This window comes from Sinohyriopsis cumingii, chromosome 1, assembly GCF_028554795.1.
Source record: "Sinohyriopsis cumingii isolate HCF-2022 chromosome 1, ASM2855479v2, whole genome shotgun sequence".
Lineage (NCBI taxonomy): Eukaryota > Metazoa > Mollusca > Bivalvia > Unionida > Unionidae > Sinohyriopsis > Sinohyriopsis cumingii.
Genome location: NC_142961.1, coordinates 61,179,931 through 61,200,431, shown reverse-complemented (window position 1 = coordinate 61,200,431; position 20,501 = coordinate 61,179,931). Strand labels below are relative to the sequence as shown.

Here is a 20,501-nt window from a genome sequence, read left to right as displayed (position 1 = left end):
TTTTTTGTTGGCAGAAGGAGCAGTACAATACATCTTAAAGCCTGATACCAAATTTATTTGAAATCCATTGAGTTCAAAAGTTATTGAGCAGAAACAAAATTTATGAGATGGGCAGACATAGAAAATGCTCTATGCCCAAGCCATAAAGTAAGGGTGGGGCATTCAAAACTAAATTATGGATGATAACATGTCAAATGTTCATGTGTTAGTTATTAGTCAAGTATCTATTCCTGAGTAAGTGTCATTACACACAAAAGCATGGGAATAATACTTACACTAATTGTCCATAAAATAATAAGTGAATGACTGTTTAAAATTCATCTATTTTGCAAAATTTTAAAATCATATATCCAAATGCAGAATGAAAATGGTATCATGGTTTATGATTGTTTTTAGGATGACACAACTATTGACATTGATTGTCCAAAACAGAAAGCCTGTGGGGCCAATTTACAATTGTTTCAAATACTTTTCATTGACTTTATAATTTTCTTTCACAAGACTGCTATTGTGAATATTAAAATTGAAATGGAATGTCTTTTTCATTATTTAATAAATAAGTCTCAATAATGTCACTTTATGTCAAAACTCTCCCAAAGTTCACAACACTACGATACAACCACCTTAAAACAGACTGCAATTTCAAAACGTAATCAGCACATTATCATGACAGACACAGGGCCTCCCTTGGAAATATTTTTCTTTGTGCCATGAAATTCGCCAAATTTAAAAATTTGGAGCCACTTTTCAGCCAAAACAGCCATTTTATGCCATGATACAGGGATTTAAAATATACGCATAATATTATAATGGCCCTATTTTTAATCTATATAAACATGATGATAAAACAGTTTTTACACGTTTTTATTACATTTCAAAGAATAAAGATAATTATTAATAAATACAACAATGCCATTATATACATGAGAAGTTCAATGTATAGCAATGAAAAGCAAGAATGAATAAGAATGTTTCTTTACAACTGACAATACAAAATACTGCTTAGTCTTTATGAACAATGTCACTGACACTTCATCAATATCTGCCTCATTTTTTCCCCAGACCATTTCTTAAATGCCTTCCTGAAATCAAATTCTCAACACTGGGCCCATCAATGCAAATATGGGCAACAAGTAACCTGGCAGCTGCCTCAGATACAGCTGGATAAAAATCTTTGTTTTTCAGAGCTGGATTAGCCATATGCTTGGTGCTTGATATAGACTTGTTTATAAAGTAATTTTGAAATTTTTAATTGGCATAAGCGACTTGAGTCCTTTACAACTAGCATCCTTGTAGCGGCATCCTGTGTTACTCAGTTCAGTTCAGACCACAAAAAAGTGTTATCTAAGTAAATAATCCCGAAAACACTGCGCAACCCCAAGTACATCTCACACTCAGTTTGAAATAAACATAAATTAACAACACATGCAAATGATGAATCTTTTTGCCAACCTGGTAAACAATAGAGCATATCCCCTGGTCATTCCTTATTTCCTACTAATCACATTTAATTGCTTCTCAAAATTGACTGACAGCTTGCAGTTAGCTGCAATCATGTTTGAATAACGCTTCATTCATCATCTACCGACATGATCCACTGACTGCCACAGATAGTGAAAACTGGTATTAAGTGACCTGAATCGCTTATATCAATAAAACAAAATTTACTTTATAAAAATTTGTTGCCAGCAACTTTTGCCAGTCAGTAAGAAATAGCACCACTTTAAAAATTCTTTCATATTTGACAACAAATGTGAAGCCTAGTGGCATCCCTGCAGACGGAGGACAATATGGAATACTGTGTTTTACTGAAAAGCAAGGTTTTATGCATTGTTCGCACACAAACTCAACTGTCTATCTAATAAACTTCTGATGCTCTAGGAAAAGTATCAATGACTTTTACAAGTCTGAATTACCATAACTTTTTGACCTCTATTTCAGTACACTTACAATACAATTTTTGTCCCTAAAATTAAAGTCATGAAAACTGTATCACAGTTCCAATAAGATACATATTAAGTATATCACAACAGTTCAATTTCACTACCTTGTCAAAAAATTAAAACTGTACAAATTCAATAATTACAATATAATGATTTACAGTGATCAAGGTTCCACTGTACCTGCTCTTTCCACCTGAACTTGGACTGTTCTATCTGTCTCAGTTCCTCAAAAACCCACTTCTGTACACCTTCAGACTTCAGCATGGTAAGGTATTCAAAAACAACACCACACACCTGGAAAATGGAATGCAGAATTAATTAAAACAAAATGATTAAATTCATTTTGAAAAGAACAGAGGCATTACTTTTTTTAAATCCTTGTCCTTAATATGTTTCAGAAACTGTGATCCCTGTCAACCTCTAAAACTTTGATTTTACTGGGTGAAAGTCAGACTTAGAGTAATAACCTTAGAGTACAATGATTGTTTATCCAACAATAATTATCTTCAATGAGGATTCATAAAAAGCATGCAGTCCACTCATCCACTTCCTATTCCAATTCACATGTACAATACAGAGTTGGCACACTGAGGGTTATTAATTACAAGATATATCTATGGAATATTACTACCTAAAAATTTAGTTACAAAGAGCCTTCTGTGTAGGTCAGGATGCATACAGCATGGAAGAATCCATGGTCATAATGACAAACTTCATAATTAATGTTGGTAAAGTAAAAGCAGAAGGTCAGAATGACCTTCTAAGGTTATAAGGGTAAAATACTAACAGATATGCATCTGTTTATGAAGTTTCATAACTGAAACAAAAACAGCAAGAAAACAATGTTTCAGCAAAGTCATTCAAATATGAAATATTGGCTACTGAGACCTCTTTTTTCTAATAAGGATAATATGCCAAAAACTTGATTGGTCATGAGCTAAATTCAACTTTACAAAAGCCAGTAAAAGATGACCTATAGGCCAAAATAAGTTATTGCTGTAAGAGCATGGTAGTAAGAGAGATCATCGATGCATATTATCATCATATTTCATGATTATAGCATGAAAAGTGCCTGAGAAATGAACACCAAACACAAAGTTAACCAAAGTCAAAGAAATATGGGATCTTATTGAAATGCACCCCTTCACCAAGTTTCATGATTCTCAACAGGACAGTGTGTACAGAGCATTGAAACAATCAGTGGTCAAGAGCTCAATGCAAAAACGTAAAACATGAAATGTAGGTCAAAGCAACCTCTTATCTATGGATGTGGTAATCTTCTGGTTTAATGATTCAAACATGGACAGTAAAGGATAAAATTAAAACCCAAGCCAGCAAGAGAAAATATGAGTCACAGTGACCTAGTATTGTGATGATGGTGTAGTACTCATCCAGATGCAACCTCTCACCATGTTTCATGATTCTAGGTATAGCATACTGGGTATAAAAAAAACTATTTGGTAATGTACTAAATGCAAATATTTAACTCAAGATGGCAAAATGTGAAATACAAAACACAGTGGCTTTTCTTTGATGTAGAATGCATTACTAATAGATATACATAGTACCTGGCTTGTTTGATGATTTTTACATGATTAACACATTAACCCCTAGCGACGACTTAACGGGGCAGGAGATAGTAGCCTACTGCCGAGCTCTGTAGCGTCATGGTCATGCAAGATACACTAAAATTGGTGGTATTATAGAAAGGCAGACAGATGTAACTCTACCATGATACCAAATAATCTGGAATATCTAGTTGCACTACAAAATACAGATAAAAAAAAAACTCATTTGTTGGACCTGACTTTTTTCTACACAAAATTCACCCGTGGTCGGAATCCAATTTTGTGTCAGGATTTTAGGCTTTTTGACCTCAGATCTAAGGCAAACCGGTATGAATTACAAACAGACAGATAAGCCTTTGCAAAAAGTAGGATAAGATGGGCATTTGGAATAAAGAGTGGTCTCGATACAAAAATAATGGCTCTGTTTAGCAACAACAACAAAAAAAAGAAAAAAAAACTCTTACCCTTCTGCTCATGCACGAGTCAAATAGCCAATGAAAAATGATGTTTCTAACACAACTAGGCAGTATGTTACTGAAAGATCACTGGGGATTTGGTGTTTTCGGACCTATTCAGAAATAACTTTTAAAATGTGTTTCCTACTCAATTTTCAGGCGAAAATGAGAAAAACCTCCAGAGGTTAATGTGTTAAAGCTTCAGAAATAAATTTAGAACACAAAATTAAACCAAAATCAGTGAAGTATGTGTATCAGTGACCATTTATTTGTTTTTAATGTGTGGTACTTGCTAAGATGCATCCCCTCACCAAGTTTCATGATTCCAGGTCTAACAGTATACAGTGTGCAAAAAACTTAAACAAGAATGTACAGTCAACCAGATTACATGCTTGAACAAAGGGGCCAGGTTATAAAACCCGCTCCAAACTACAGCCAATAACTAGGAAGAAAGAATAGTTGAAACTGAGTGAGGTTTTACGTTATGAACATGCTTTTATCTGTGCAGATGTTGACACTGGGGTAGTACAACAGCTCTCCTCTTCTACATAAAGATAAGCTAAAAAAAGAAGTAATGTGACATAAAAAAACATTCATCAAGTTCTTATATGACAAAAAAGGCATTAATAAATAAACAAGTCTGTCCAGAATATGAACAAACCTTATACACCATATTTTATTATGAAAAATGCATTTCATAAGTACTTCATTGATATATACAAAGTATCAGATCCCGACTCTAGCTGGCAACTGACTAATAACAGCAATGGTTACATTATGTAATGTGATTTCCTGTACTCACGCTTTCAACATGTTCCAGGCCCTGATCAGTTAGGGTCAAGCTGAGAGAGAATGCTGACCATGTTGAGTTCATTTCATATCCTCTTCCATCATTTCCTCCAGTCAGCCTTAATGCCCAGTTCCTGCAGCAGATGTTATCATATAAACAGCCTGATTATTATTTGTCAAACATGTATGACTCACACTCTGACAAAATGTCCAAGTCCAATTAGCCTGAAAACCAGTATGCTAGCCAAATTAATTTAAAGACACAAAAATCTAATGAGATCATTAGTATTCAGCATATAAACATGTCTATCTAATTTAAAAATCAACATCTCCAACACGGCAGAGATATGAAAGGCATCAATAAAGCTTCATGTTCCTGTAACTTTGGCAAATCCCTAAACATTTATTTTTAGTAGCTTCTCTTATAAAGCATGGCATATTATATTACAAACAGTTATTATTAGCAACAATATACATCCAATGATGATTTCCAGTTTCAACAGAATGCAAGATGTAATTTGATTTGTGAATCAAATGGTCAACAAAAACACCACCTCAAATTAGTGCATGTCAGAACAAACTAACTGCAAGAAGATTCAGAGCAATATGACAACGAGGATGCTCACATGACTGGATGGTTGGAAGGGTTTTAAAGTAATGCTTTTAGGTAAATACTTATGAGAAACATAATTTACGTGAAAAATTGATTTCTCATTCAAATACATTACCTAATCATGTTAGGAGAATAGGTAAAGGATAGAGTGAATGCTAAGCAGCTGACCTAAAATTTGGGTATCCTTCTAGGAAATAATGGATGGATTCCGATTGTGAATGATAACCCATTCTCCTAATTTGATAAGCTATGCAGCCTAGGATTATGTGTTCTGTGACCCTTATATCCAGTTAAGAACATGATTATAGAACTATTCCACAGAGAAAATTTCACTGGTGAATCCAGTGAAGCAAATAATCCATGTTGATTTTAACTGGATCAGGTAGTCATCTGAACTGTTGCCACATCCCTACCAGATTCAAAGTTTGTTTTTGTGAAGCTAAATCTCAGAGATAACAACTGGAGAAGGTTGATTCTGTATGCTAGCCAACAGTTTCTATTATGTCTCAGATTGAAACATTATGTTTGAATACAAGGCTTGCAGAGATAACTCTTGATTCATGAAGTGAAATCTTCATAAGGTGACTCCAACATGCATCATGAAGAAAGCACTGGAGGGATGATATCCTGCTTCCCAACTTTCAATGGGAGAAAGAGTTGCTCGAGTGCACCACAACTTACCTCTGTATGCTTCTTGCTTGAGTGCACCACATCTTACCTCTGTATGCTTCAAGTAGAACTTGTGGGTGCTCTCAGTGTACATATGGATGAGCATATTATGACTCACTCGAGTACACCACAACTTACCTCTGTATGCTTCAAGTAGAGCTTGTGGGTGCTCTCAGTGTACATATGGATGAGCATATGATGACTCACTCACTTGAGTGCACCACATCTTACCTCTGTATGCTTCAAGTAGAGCTTGTGGGTGCTCTCAGTGTACATATGGATGAGCATATGATGACTCACTCACTTGAGTGCACCACATCTTACCTCTGTATGCTTCAAGTAGAGCTTGCGGCTGCTCTCAGTGTACATATGGATGAGCATATGATGACTCACTCACTTGAGTACACAACTTACCTCTGTATGCTTCAAGTAGAGCTTGTGGGTGCTCTCAGTGTATATATGGATGAGCATATGATGACTCACTCACTTGAGTGCACCACATCTTACCTCTGTATGCTTCAAGTAGAGCTTGTGGGTGCTCTCAGTGTACATATGGATGAGCATATGATGACTCACTCACTTGAGTACACCACAACTTACCTCTGTATGCTTCAAGTAGAGCTTGTGGGTGCTCTCAGTGTACATATGGATGAGCATATGATGACTCACTCATTGCCGATTCATGGTAACCTATTTTTGGCTACAAAGCCTGGTTACATTAGGAGGACCACCAAATCATCTGAAATGATGATAGTTCAGCTCACTGGAAAGGGCATGTAACTTGTTCACCCCACATAAATCTATCGTGAAATATGTTTTGTAGGATAGTAGTTTCGAAGAGTAGGCTAAAGACTTGTGTTTGTCTGAATTGAGCCAAAGGACAGACTATTTTGGAAACCAAGTTAGGGATTTTGGTTGATTCAGATCAAAATTGGTTAAAGGTCCAAAAGATCTTTATCATGACTAATAACACATCTACAATGTTTCCAGAATTTTGGCCAGTTGAGGGACTGAGGCACTCAAAGGGATGGTCTTCTTCACTCAGCACAAGTCCCTGAAAACACACCACTTTCCTTGTAAGCTTACAGAGTGGAAGGCCTTCTTGCAGAATTCTTCCACCAATGAAAGTTTGAATTCTTCTCTCACAAGGCTAACTGGACAAGAACCAGGTATGAAGAAGATGGTCCAAGGAGAGTTGTTTGAAAAGATCTAGACTTCTTCCTGGGCAGATCAATCACTAGATCAAGTAGACTGGTGAATGAGGGTTTGTCCCATCTGAGAGGGACTATCACAATCATCTTGTAGTTCTGACCCCTCATCTTCTGGAATATTTTGGGTATCAAGACCATGGGATGGTAGGGCAAAGCCCACAGCCCTATCCAACTAACTGACAGTGTATCCCTGGTGCAAGCTTCTGGGTCTGGAACTAGAGAAACAAAGGTGGAAAATTTGTGATTCCACCTTGTCATAGAAAGATCAGACACCCCCACAGGATGCAAATCTGATTAAAGCCTTATCAATGGGGAGACCATTCTGTATGAATGACCTGAACCTTTCTAGATAGAGTGTCAGCCAGGAGATCAATTGAATGGGAATGTGCCAGATTTGTCCTCTGATACGGAGATGGTCACACCAATGTAGAAACTGTCAGATCAGAATGTACAGGTCAGTTGATTTGGTGCCCCCCCTCTGAGGAGGTAGGTCTCCACTACAGAGTTGCCTGACATAATTAGGACTGTTTCCCCAGAGTTAATCCTTCCAGGACTCGAACATGTTGAAGACTACCTTTATTTTGAGAAGGTTGATATGGACAGGAAAATCCTCTGGCTCCTGCATGCCACTGACAGCTACAAATTCTGGCAATTCGACACCCCATCATACATACTGGCATTGGTACAGACTGTCATTTTCACCTGGGGCTTTTCCAGCAGAATCTCTGTCAAGAGCCAAGCTGGGTTGTACCACTGATACAGGAATGATCTTATCTCACGCACGACCATGCCATTTAGATTGCAGGATCTTGAAAGGAAAGTGGCTGGGACACCAAGGTCGACTGTAGGGGCCACATAAAATGATAGACAGGTTCAAGTCAGTGAATGCACTGAATCATTCATGGAGTTGCAAGAAACTCTCTCCTGGAAATCCAAGTCTGACGATCTAGGATGTCATTGCAGAGATCTAGGATGACATTGTAGAAGGATGACATTGTAGAGATCTAGGATGACATTGTAGAGAGTGTAGAGATCTAGGATGACATTGTAGAGATCTAGGATGACACTGTAGAGATCTAGGATGTCATTGCAGAGATCTAGGATGACATTGTAGAGATCTATCAATGCTCTGACCTTATAACTGTGCAAGTCAGTAGGGGGAGGAAGGCATTCTGAAGAAGACAACACCCTGTATAATTCTTCAATGGCTGCCCTAAGGCTGAACTCAGTCTGCTCCATGATTGGATCTGAGTAAGGCTGTCATTTTACCAAGATAATTCAAAATTTAGTAACTAAATATGACTCTCCTTGCTGAAACAAAAAACAGTCATGAAGGATCTGTTAACAGAGAGAAGTTCAGAAGCAACTAATATTGATACAAAATGTATCCAACTTTTACATCAATTATATTCCCCCATGCAGTATAAGTTGTGTGCTAAAGTTTGGATGCAAACAAAACCACTAAACTGTCAATTTTCTTTTGAGGGGTGGGTGGGGATGTCCTTCTAATCCAATATATAGCATAACATAATGGACTGTTAATTAAGCAAAGCAGATAAAGTTTCAATACTCACTTCTTCTTTAGGTAGGATAGGATGCTCCCCCTGCCTTCATGAGCCATCAATGCAGCCATATAGTCAAGTGGTTTAACTCTTTAAAAAATGTAAAATTATTGTAAAGAAAGAAAAGGACACTGATTTTAGTCTAAAATATATATTATATTTAGATTTCTACAAGTGAAATACAGGAAAACCACCACAGTTTTACAAACTCTCCCTCAATTTTGTGGAATTGCCAGCTGGTAAGTAACTTGTAAATCAACAAAAAAATAAGAAAAATTGTGAAGAAAAAAAAAGACATTCATTTCAGTCCAAAATACATATTATTTTAGATTTCTACATGTCTACATGTGAATATGATGGAAATACAGGGAAAAACCCACCCCACCCCTTCTCTCTGTCTGTCTCTCTCTTTCTTTCTTTTGCAGAACTGCCAGTCGTTAAGTACCTTCTCAACTTAAACTTGGCAAGGGACAAATCTGAGCTTGTCCCAGGAGTCAGGCAAGTGGATTTGTAATCCAATAGCCACACTATAACATGCTTTGTTATAAATTTGATTATAACAGTCATGACATGCCTCCCAAATCTTTACAGCCTCTTCACCAATTTACCCAGAAGGATTTTTAAATTATCATCAAGTTTTCTTGCCCCCAGAAATGGTAATTTTGATTTTGTTAATCTGATGGGATGTGTTATATTCTTGAAAAAAACATAATATCCATGCAAGTTGTCTTTCCTTACATGAATAAAATGTTAAAAGTCTCTAATTTCAATGTTCTTTTCAAATACAACAAGTTCTTTTCAAATATGACAATAGTCTGTCGCTGCACTTTGTTGTTTGCTTGTCATTTTTAAAAGATCTCAGCTGTTAAGATGTTATGTGTTAATCTATTTGAACAATGAACAAAGTTAATAATTTTCTTTGTGCTTTCCTTTAATGCTCCGAGTACATATGTTGTTCAATGCAGAGTTAAGAGTTAACCCATGTTAAATGATGCCATTGCTGAAACAAGTTTATTCATGAACAGATAAATCAATTTACCAATGTAGTAATAAGGTAAATGTAAATCATGAAAGTTAATTTCATGGGAAAATGTTATTGTAGTATCCCGAGTCATAAACAAACAAAGACTATTGTTTTAACCAGTAACAAATCGTCTTTTCAGACATTCACTAAATTTGTGTCTATAGAGGTATACAATACACTGGGTGGCAATAAGATTAAAAAAATCTAATTTTTATATCAAATTTTGAAAAAAATGGAAAATCATGTTTATTTGAGTAAACAAAAAATCTGTATGCACATTTCGGTTAGCCGCACTATGAAATCTTCCATTCCATATCATGCTCTCATTTAATTTCAGTGTTCACTGATTATTTATCAGCATATATTATAAAAATTTTCTTTTTTCGGCTCTACTTTTCTATCCATGTTAGGAATTCATTCATTAAATGACATACTGTCAATATGCGTATACTTAGCCCCTTTTGTCATTATTTCAACCTCAAAACAAAAAACAATTGCCACCGCAGATGAGCCTTCAAACTCAAAAATATGCTATATGAGTAGCAGACAATGACCTTACAGTGGAATTTAAAAGACAACCACAAATATTGGATGTTTTGTGTGCCAAATATGTTGCTTTAACATGGATTTTAGCTGCCATCTTACAATTTTTATAGCATCTGCCAACTCTGCATATATCCTTACATATAAGTCAAGTCAAATTACTAACAAAGATTGTGATCTGCTGTATCAAAATGAACCTGCAGATTAGGGTCTATATTGTTTGTTTTACTGATTACTCCAAACAAAAGAACCAGGCCTGCTGGCACATTAAGTGATTGCAGATCTGAGTCGATGCAGTTTGCTGTTGGATTCATCTTATCAGTGAGCATATACAGTAGGTATATATATATTTTTAAATTTCCTAATGAAAATGTGCACCCGTTGAGCACACAGGAATCATGATGTGGGGATATAGGATACAAAGTTGTGGGAAATCTGTCCTTCTGTACTGAAGGTACAACACCAATGACATAAATACAAATATTCAAAGTAAATCAAAATCTTTTGATATCAAAGTGAAACCGTATAAACTGAAAAACAATCAGGAGTCAATAATTGTATACTGGGGTCTCCATTTCAACTAACCTACAGGTAAAACATAATCTTCTGAAAATACAGTCCTTGCTAAATCACCAGTACAAATGGTAAGCTAAAAATATTTCAATTAAACTGTTCAACTGATAACAAATGGGAAGTAACCATGTGTAGGACAATGAAAATCCAAAAAGCTAATGTAAGAGATAATTTTTACTTGAAAAGAAACCAATTTTGAAATTGTCCCCAAAACAGGACAGATGATTGTACAGATTAACAGAATTGTTATTGCGTCATACAATTATCTGCACATCTGGGAGAAACCTGGATGATAGTTATTGAGATCAAAACATCTTTTCTACATGCAGCCCATGTCAAAGCACCAACTCCCCCCAACTAATCATTTAATTTTAACATGTTACTTATTTCACAGGACTAAATCTGTGCTGACTGGATTATGATATTAAGCAGGCCTCTTACCACTGACTGTCGCAATATAACATAATATAAAACTGCACAGACATAATTTAAAAATTCCTCACAGTCAAAATAAGAAATCTGTTTAAAAAACAGTATGTACATCAGCATGCAGTTTATCTCTACTCTGTTGAAAGGTCAACAGCAAAGTTATCTCTCTACTCTGTTGAAAGATCAACAGCAAAGTTATCTCTACTCTGTTGAAAGGTAAACAGCAAAATTATCTCTACTCCGTTGAAAGATCAACAGCAAAGTTATCTCTACTCTTTTGAAAGATCAACAGCAAAGTTATCTCTACTCTTTTGAAAGCTTAACACAGCATGCAGTATTCAAAATTGCTGCCTGCCTGAAATGTCAGAAACCTGATGTTTTCAGCAGCAGCTTCTTTTTAAAATTTGTTTTTTAAATTTATTTCAAAAGCTACCAGCCTTAACAAAAGCAAATTCTGAAAATAAGTTTCTATTACTTGCTGCTGCATGCCAATGCTAAAAATGTCATGCAATAAAATCAGACAGACCTATTTATTTTCATAGTTATCAAAAAAATGTATATCTCAATAAAAGATATCTGAACACCTGGTGCAGAAAATCTATCAAGTTGTGTAAAGAACGACTTTACCTTCAGTCAGTGCATGACAATTTGATAAATAATCAATGCACATTTCACAACTCACCTGTAACAGTCAAGAAGAGGTGGTAATGCCCACATAATCTCTAGTTTGTTTATGTTCTCAACAGGTGCAACTATAAAATAAAGAATCATGAACACTGAAATAAATATTCACATACACAGAAACAGTATTCTTTTTACTAAAATACAGCACTATTTATACTAAAATATAAAGTTCACGGAACAAAAGTACTAAATATAAAACTACATGACTGTCAAGCAAGAAAACTGAGAAGGGCTGACATTTAGGCTAATCACAGTATATCTTGTAAATTCATTTCATAATCAATTATGCTATCTCAATTGTTTTAGAATCATTACTTTAAAAAAATGAAATGTTATACTGGCCAAAAACACCATTCCAATCATTTTGCATCAAACTTTTGCCACAAGAAAGAACATTATTTTTCAACTTAAATTTTTCTGAAAATACTTGATTACATTAATAAGAAATTCCTCTCTGCTGCCTCCAAATCAGGCCAAATATCTATAAAAGATTAAATCCTTTTATTCAAACTAGGTGGTCACCTGGATCCCAAATGTTTACTAGCTGAAACTTGAGTGAAACTTGTAACATATGCTTGCATTTGCAGGGAAGGGATGGAGGAATTAATAGCAATGAGATCAGTTAAGTATTTTCTGAGAAACAAAATTTACAAACAAAATGTCCATTCTACATCAAATTTATTAACCAAACCATATTAACATTGGAAGAATAGTTTAAAGGAAATTCTTGAGAATCAAACCTCTACCCACATCACCCTGTAGGAGCACAGTTGTTCTACCGAAAGGATGAACTTCTCCATATAAAGGAAGCGGCAACTTAAGCTTATGTTTTCATACATGAAAGGGCAATCACTATGGGATGCCACACCTGGCTAGCTCTTTGCATGTTAAAGTATGAATCTAGTGAAAGTTGCCAGGTAATGCTCAATACCAAGATTGTTCTGCCCTGAATGGGGCATGGCAACTGTCTGGGCCACTACCTGTGGTTAAAGATACCAATGGGTATCTGGGTACTTGGGTATCCACCCATTCATAATAAACCAGGTAATAAAACGAGCCATAGGGTATCCATTTTGCCATATACAAATTTTCTGCCACAGCTTGTAAAGGCAGCACTCGCTTTGTTTTCATGCTTACAATCTGTTTAACTGAGCCGCAAATACATGTACTTTATCAGTGCCAAGTAGAGGTCTGCCTCTTCCAGGAAATAATTGACCTTAATCCTACAGGTTGTTTTCCCATGTGATAACTCTTTGATTTGAGCCATGTGGCAAGTAACAAAGGATGGTTATTCGATCTTGCTGCACAACTGACATGTGTTCAGTTGCAACCTTGAATAGATTTCAGAAACTATTTGATCAAAGTGCTACTTACAAAGTTCAAGCTCGGTCTCAAAATAAGCATCAGCAAGGAACGGAGTCTGATGATATTTAAGATGACCACACAATGACAATTTACTAGATGACAATGAAGGGACTTCAGAACTGTATCAGAAAATGAGGAGTTTTTGGAATTTGTCCCATATGAGACTAAGTAGTAATATTTAGAGGACACTGTGAATTAACAAAATGTTGACTTAACTTCAGGTTTATACACATTTAATACAATATCCTTTGATCAAGTACCTGGGTAATCAATCATTAGGACTGATTCATGTGTCAGTCAACTGACTCAACAATATCTTGAATAAAGACATATGTTCAAATGCCAGGCCCATGAAAATCAATTGTATTTCCTTATGCAAATCTGTATGTGTTGTACCTGATCCTGTGAGAGTTCAGAGTATGCAAAGAGGTTAGTGCCTGTGGGATTATGTCCTGCTTTCATGCCATAACAAGTAGTAAGAGCCATTGCTGGCCATCACAGATATTCTCTGTGCACCTCAGATAGCATTTGAGAGCACACAGTGGGTCTTGCAGCATCACCCTTACCAACATGTTGCTATAGTAGAAAGCAAATAGTTATTTTGGTTTGCCTATCAATGGTACTGCTTTTAGAAAATGAAAACCCGGGTTCATCATTAGTACAGGGGTAAAGCATTCCATATAGTAGTGATGATACTGAAATGCAACATGTAAAATGGTTTTACCTACTGAATATGCCAGTAATGTTAACTGAGTCATGTCCAGCACAGAGATTGGTCCAGCTAGGGAATGCCTGTACAGCATGAGCATTTAGGCCAGACTGGGGTGAAGGCTCCAATTGTGATACTAGTGTGGCATGCACTGGTATGATGGAGATGGTCAGTTTAGCTGGTTAGCAAGCTGACCAAGGTCATCTGCTGAGCACAGGATATTGTCATTGTAGGAATACATGACCACTGAAGCCATACAATGATTGGCTGGATGGCTGGACAGCAGCCAGGATGGTTTATAACACGTAACTTGCAGACCCAGCCACACAGCCAAAGGTAATCCTGCACACCTCACTTAAATATTACTAAGTCCATGCACTGGAACTTCACACCCAATGGGCTACCAAACTGGGTTAAAAATGGTCCAAGTTTTGTACAATTCACTCATCAACAATCTCAATGACAGCTTGCCATAGATTGTGTTTCATACATGACTCCAAAATAGCTTGGAATCACTCAGTGTAGCTTTGACTGGAACTAAAATAATCATCACTACTGGGGTATCTTCATGAGGGCAATATCATGATATCTCTAAAAAAAAACCACGCCTACTATTCTGAATTTAGATGACAGCTTAATACTCCGTGTTCAGAAAATTTTCAGCTGGCCCTTTTCTCATGGCAATTAAACTACCTTTTCAAGATGCTGGACCAAATATTTTCTTCCCACAATGCACATACACTACACTGGTGTGAGGAAGAACATTTTGTGCAAATAAGGCACATCTCATCATTGTCCTCCATGACTTAAAAAATAAAATGACATGATTATGATGACATTTAAAATTGCTAATTAACAACTTTACTACTAAATGTAATCAATATCTTGTCTAAAATGTGTGTACTGTTTGCAGCAGGCATACTTTACTATACAGATGACAAAGAGTAAGAATAGCAACAGTTCATGTAAGTTCAGTCACTGATAATTTGCGTAATTCATCTTGGGGTTCATTTTATGAGATTTTTTATGATAGCTTCTCATTTATTACATAAATGTATACTAGACGATCAACAGTTTTAACAGATTATAGGATTTATTCATCCTGAAAGGGAGTGAGAGAGAGGAAGCATACAAAGTATGTTGTCATCTACTCATTCTCATAAAATGTCATACACAATGTCATACATGAACTCTGCTGCAAATGGCATAGATCGAGTTCAGGTTACAAGACAGACTGACATACAGATGCAGTGACCAATTGACATTACTTATCACATAATATCCACCAAGGAGCAGAAGTAACAAAATCTTTGACTTACTGTCAACAAATACAACAATTACAACACTGTAACAGTCATCAACACTCAAAAAATTACACCAGTTATCTTGCTATCTCCTCAGGAAGGTATGACAAAAATAAGGCTACATGTTTGAAATGTTGAGTTTGTTTTTGGTACTGTAATAAAAATGTTTGGAATCAATGAAATTCCCTTACCTTTGTACCACTTTCTGAATGAATCTGTGTCAAAAGGATCCTAAAAAAAACAACTATTTCAGTTTGAAATTTCTTAGCAGTTTCCACACTACTGCATTGGTTAAAACTGTTCACCATTCAATCTGACATGAATTATTATGAGTTGTACTGACTTTAAAAGAAAAACAATAAAAAGACTCAACAAACAAAGCAAAACCAAAAGATCTTGATGAATTTTCTATACAAAATAATAATGCAACTAGTGACTGAAAGTATCATACATGAAACATTTTAATTTAGAATGCATCATTAATTGCTAAAACTGATTAGTAATTAGTATTTATGACAATTAACAAATTAAAACAATTGTACACTTTATAAATCTTATAAAGAAACAATCATGCATCAGGGAGAAAAAAATTATACCTTGCATAAGGAGAAGTTTGGTTGTTTCATTTGACTGAAAAAAAGTAACATCTTTAATTACATACAAATTAAAGTGACATGTATTATTATTAAAGTACAATATTATTTGATACTAACACATAGGAATGTCAGTGACTAATGTCATTATTTAAGTACAATATTATTTGGTACTAACACATAGGAATGTCACTGACTTATGCTATTATTTAAGTACAATATTATTTGATATTAACACATAGGAATGTCACTGACTTATGCTATTATTTAAGTACAATATTATTTGATACTAACACATAGGAATGTCAGTGACTGATGTCATTATTTAAGTACAATATTATTTGATACTAACACATAGGAATGTCAGTGACTAATGTTATTATTTAAGTACAATATTATTTGGTACTACCACATAGGAATGTCAGTGACTAATGTCATTATTTAAGTACAATATTATTTGATACCAACACATAGGAATGTCACTGACTTATGCTATTATTTAAGTAAGCAGCAGGGGGGGCGAATCTCACAAGTTTTTAGGCAAAAAAAACCCTTCCATCAATAATTTTCACAGCCCTAACTCTTATTTTGACAAACAAACCCTTATTTTGGCACCCATGACACACAGGGTGTCTCTTTGGCAAATAACGGGTTTAAACATGTAATCTGATCTTGGAAATGTTATTGCTGCGCCGGTTATGTAATAAAACCAACTTGGGGTGGCGCCCCCCCCAGCTGCTCTCGGCGGTTCTTGTGTTAACTGAAGAGTGTATCGAGTCCAACTCGATATCGTGTCCGAGGGTCGTGTAAATTTATTGTTACAAACCCATGTGGTTTTCGTTGAGCACGACTAAAGAAATTTCTGAATTTGACGAGGTCCATATCTCCGCTGCACCAGGTCTGATGAATATTTCGTAACGTGTGTGCGTCAATGCCGTTAAATACCGCGAGGACGTTACAATTGTCTCTTATAACTTTCGGAATTTGTGTATATCGTTGAGTTACATAAATTACATCAGTGTTTTTATGGCAATCGCGGGAAAATATTCTTAACGGGTTTGTTTGCTTATCCAGCATCACATCGTCGTACACAACCAGGTTGTTAATTTCCCCATCAAGGTCTCCTACGCAGGGTGCATCATTGATATCAGTTATAAACTCAACTATGTCTTCGTCACTCCCAATTGCTCCTTTTGCACTTTCGTTGAAATCTTTTAACACTTGATAGCATCGCTGATCGTCCACGGACGGTGCTACCAAACACAGTTTATCCCACTTCATCCACTTCATTATCATATTCAGCAGCAACTGTGTTTTGCCCGACCCAGATGGCCCGATGATAATCATCCGGATAGAGTTGGGTAGCACACTATTATGTTTCACCGGTTCTTTTGTCTTCGTCGCAGAAAAATCAGTGACTTCCATTTGTATACAAATAATTAGTATTATGGATTTATATTGTGTGAAGTGCCGGGAACGAACCCCCACGAACGATCTAACAACGATTACAACAAAAAATAACCGACAAGCACTTTCTGGTAGATGTGCTCGATGCGGCACAAAGAAATTTAGATTCCAAAAAAATAGTTTAGCGGTGGCAACATCGCAGCCCAACTTGGAAAACTCCCTGGAGCTCCCTGGGCAAAATATCCTGGAGAAAAACATCTTCCCGGATACAACTACTGCGGCCCCGGAACCAGACTTGATATCAGACTTGACAGCGAAAATCAACCAAAAATTGGCGAGTATCTGATAAACGCTATCGATGCGGCTTGTCATGTTCATGATGTGGCTTATAAAAATCCTGATTTGCAGCAACGGCATATCGCAGATGTGAAATTAATTCATTCACTAAACGCAATAAAAAATAAATCACTCAGAGAGTCACTCGCTAACTGGTTAATAAGATCCGCAATGAAATCTAAACTAGTATTAGGTGCTAGTAATTAAAAACAATGCAAGCATCTCCAATGGAGGCGATTTATTATTCCCCGATCGGATACTGGAGAGGTAACGCAGCAATTAATAAACTCGCCAAGTCAGCGTCGGTAACAAGAGAGATTGCCAAAAATTGGCTATCGAAACAGGCAATATGGCAAATTTATTTACCACCTCCCAAACAAATCAACTTCGCGCATTTCGATGTTAGTGTACCCAACGAAGTTCATCAGGCTGACATACTATTTCTGCCACATGATGTTGTTCATCGAAAAACATATAAATACGCGTTAACAGTGGTTGATGTTGCAAGTAGATACAAAGATGCGGAACCGTTAACAACTAAAACGGCGTCTGAGGTAGCTGATGCGTTTAAACGAATTTATCAGCGAGGACCTCTACGATGGCCACATCTGCTACAAGTTGATCCTGGCAAAGAATTTCAAGGTGCAGTATCATCGCTGATGAAGCAACATAACGTTACCATACGATGAGGACACACTGAAATTCATCATGATCAGGCAATCGTTGAGAGATTTAATCGAACACTCGCCGAAAGATTATTTGGATATCAGTACGCGAAAGAATTTATTCAAGATGCGAGATCGCGCGAATGGGTTGCAAGATTACCAAGTGTGATAACTGCGCTAAATAATGAAATAACTCGAACAACCAACATGAAACCTGTCATCGCGATCACGAAAAAAAATATACCTGTACGACGTGATTCTTCAGCATTGGCAGCGCCAGCGCCAGTGATGGGTAATGTTACTGTAAGATATTTATACGAACCAGGCGAACTTGAAGGTGGTAAACGAAGAGCGACTGATCCCATTTGGAGTGTTACCACACATAAGATATCCACCGTGACAAGATCCACTGGGAGACCAGCAATCTATAGATTAGATTCAACTGCTCCTCAACACGGATTCACCCGTGAGCAACTTCAGGTGATTCCTTATGATACACAATTACCACCAAAATCACTGAAGTGATCCACTAACTGCAGCGGCTCCCCTGCGTCTATTACACTCAAGACAGGTCAACATGATATTTTCACGTGTGTGGCCAAGTTTGCTATTTTTTCTGTCTAACGTAAACTGTCTTGGGTCATTTTTCGGATATCTCCATAACATTACACAATTGCAATTCACGCAACGATTATGTTGTTGTCATCGCAACTCGACTACAAATTCAACATCCAAACTTTGTTTGGGATCAAACTCCCGATTATTTTTTTTGTCGCTGTGTTTGCAATTGGTTAATTTTTTTCTTATCGTGTCGATCAACACTGACTTATCGGCGGCCGATGCCATTGACGTATCTAACACAATTCTTCCCAGCTGTGATATTCTTCGCACTCTTGACACGGCCAAGTAAACTAAATTTGACCACTCAATGCGATCATCAACGATCCAAACTTTCGTGTCCTCGATGGTTAATCCTTGTGCAGAGTGAATTGTCATAGCGTATCCTAACATCCACGAAGATTTATCAGCGGCAAGTGCAGCATCGACGACACCGATATCAACTAACACAATATCATTTAACACCAGCTGCTGTTTTTCAGACTTCCCAGGGATAACAACGTCGATATTTTGTAGTCGTGTATCAGTTGGTCTGTAACATAACGGCACCGGCAGCGTCAGGAATTTTTCTTTGTGTAGCTGAAGTAATCGCTGTTGAAGCGCGTCTCTTACAGCTTTTCTGCTTGCCACTATAAGATCACTCGGTGTCCACGTTTCCAGGAAATCTTTCATTGGTGTCCTCGGAATCACCTTGCGCATAACCACGCACTGAGTTTTATTATTTTGTAGCCGAATCAGTTTCTTAAACTTCTTTAATCGGTCATCAAGTGCTCTGATGTCGTCGTCGATTTCTTCGTAGTAGTCAACGAAATTCTTTAGCCACTCATGCGGAGACTCGCCTGTGAACGGCGGTGGCTGACCGTGGTCGCCACAGAGAATAACTGCTGTGTTCATTGTTAACAACCACTCAAGGAATCTTTTTAGTGTATCTAACGGTACTGTGTCTGCTTCGTCCCACAAAACATTCTCAGGAATATACTTTGTGCCCATTCGCTCAGGGGTCCACTCGCCGCCACTGTATTTGAAAAAGCTGTGAGAAGTACAAGCGTTAACTCCGCGTTGTTTCATTTCCCGCGCGAGTCTGTGTGCCGGTGTCAGCACTATCATGTCAGAGTGTCGGAATAATTCAATCACTCGCGTTGTCTTACCACAACCGCCTGGTCCATTCAGATAAACGGTTCTGTGCCTGGCAACAGGATCGTGTACCGACGGTAACGTTGACGTCGTCGAAGATGTGTCCGTGTTACCACGATAATTGTTTTCTATGCTAACATCAGCTGATTCACAGTATTCGTGTAACCGTTCATTCTTCACTCGCCAGCATCCCCATGATGTTCATTCGCCGACGACACTCTTCACCGAGGTCAGGTATTTTTTTGATATATAAAATGAGTCAGTGGCAACTCTCACTGCGGTGCTGGGAAATCTGTTTACCATCTTC

The 20,501-nt window shown here is 36.9% G+C and overlaps 1 protein-coding gene across 3 annotated transcripts in view; it reads right to left on the bottom strand.

Moving 5' to 3' along the window:
* LOC149806959 (nardilysin-like) overlaps positions 1 to 20,501 on the bottom strand; it is a 133,871-nt gene that overhangs the window by 61,856 nt on the left and 51,514 nt on the right. For all 3 annotated transcript variants that reach the window (XM_089960151.1, XM_089960152.1, XM_089960153.1), the window contains 6 exons: positions 16,038 to 16,071; positions 15,633 to 15,672; positions 12,062 to 12,131; positions 8,823 to 8,900; positions 4,769 to 4,889; positions 2,124 to 2,237 (listed from right to left, as the gene is read on the bottom strand). In XM_089960151.1, the coding sequence (XP_089816277.1) occupies positions 2,124 to 2,237; positions 4,769 to 4,889; positions 8,823 to 8,900; positions 12,062 to 12,131; positions 15,633 to 15,672; positions 16,038 to 16,071 (457 nt within the window). The remainder of the gene's footprint in view (positions 1 to 2,123; positions 2,238 to 4,768; positions 4,890 to 8,822; positions 8,901 to 12,061; positions 12,132 to 15,632; positions 15,673 to 16,037; positions 16,072 to 20,501) is intronic.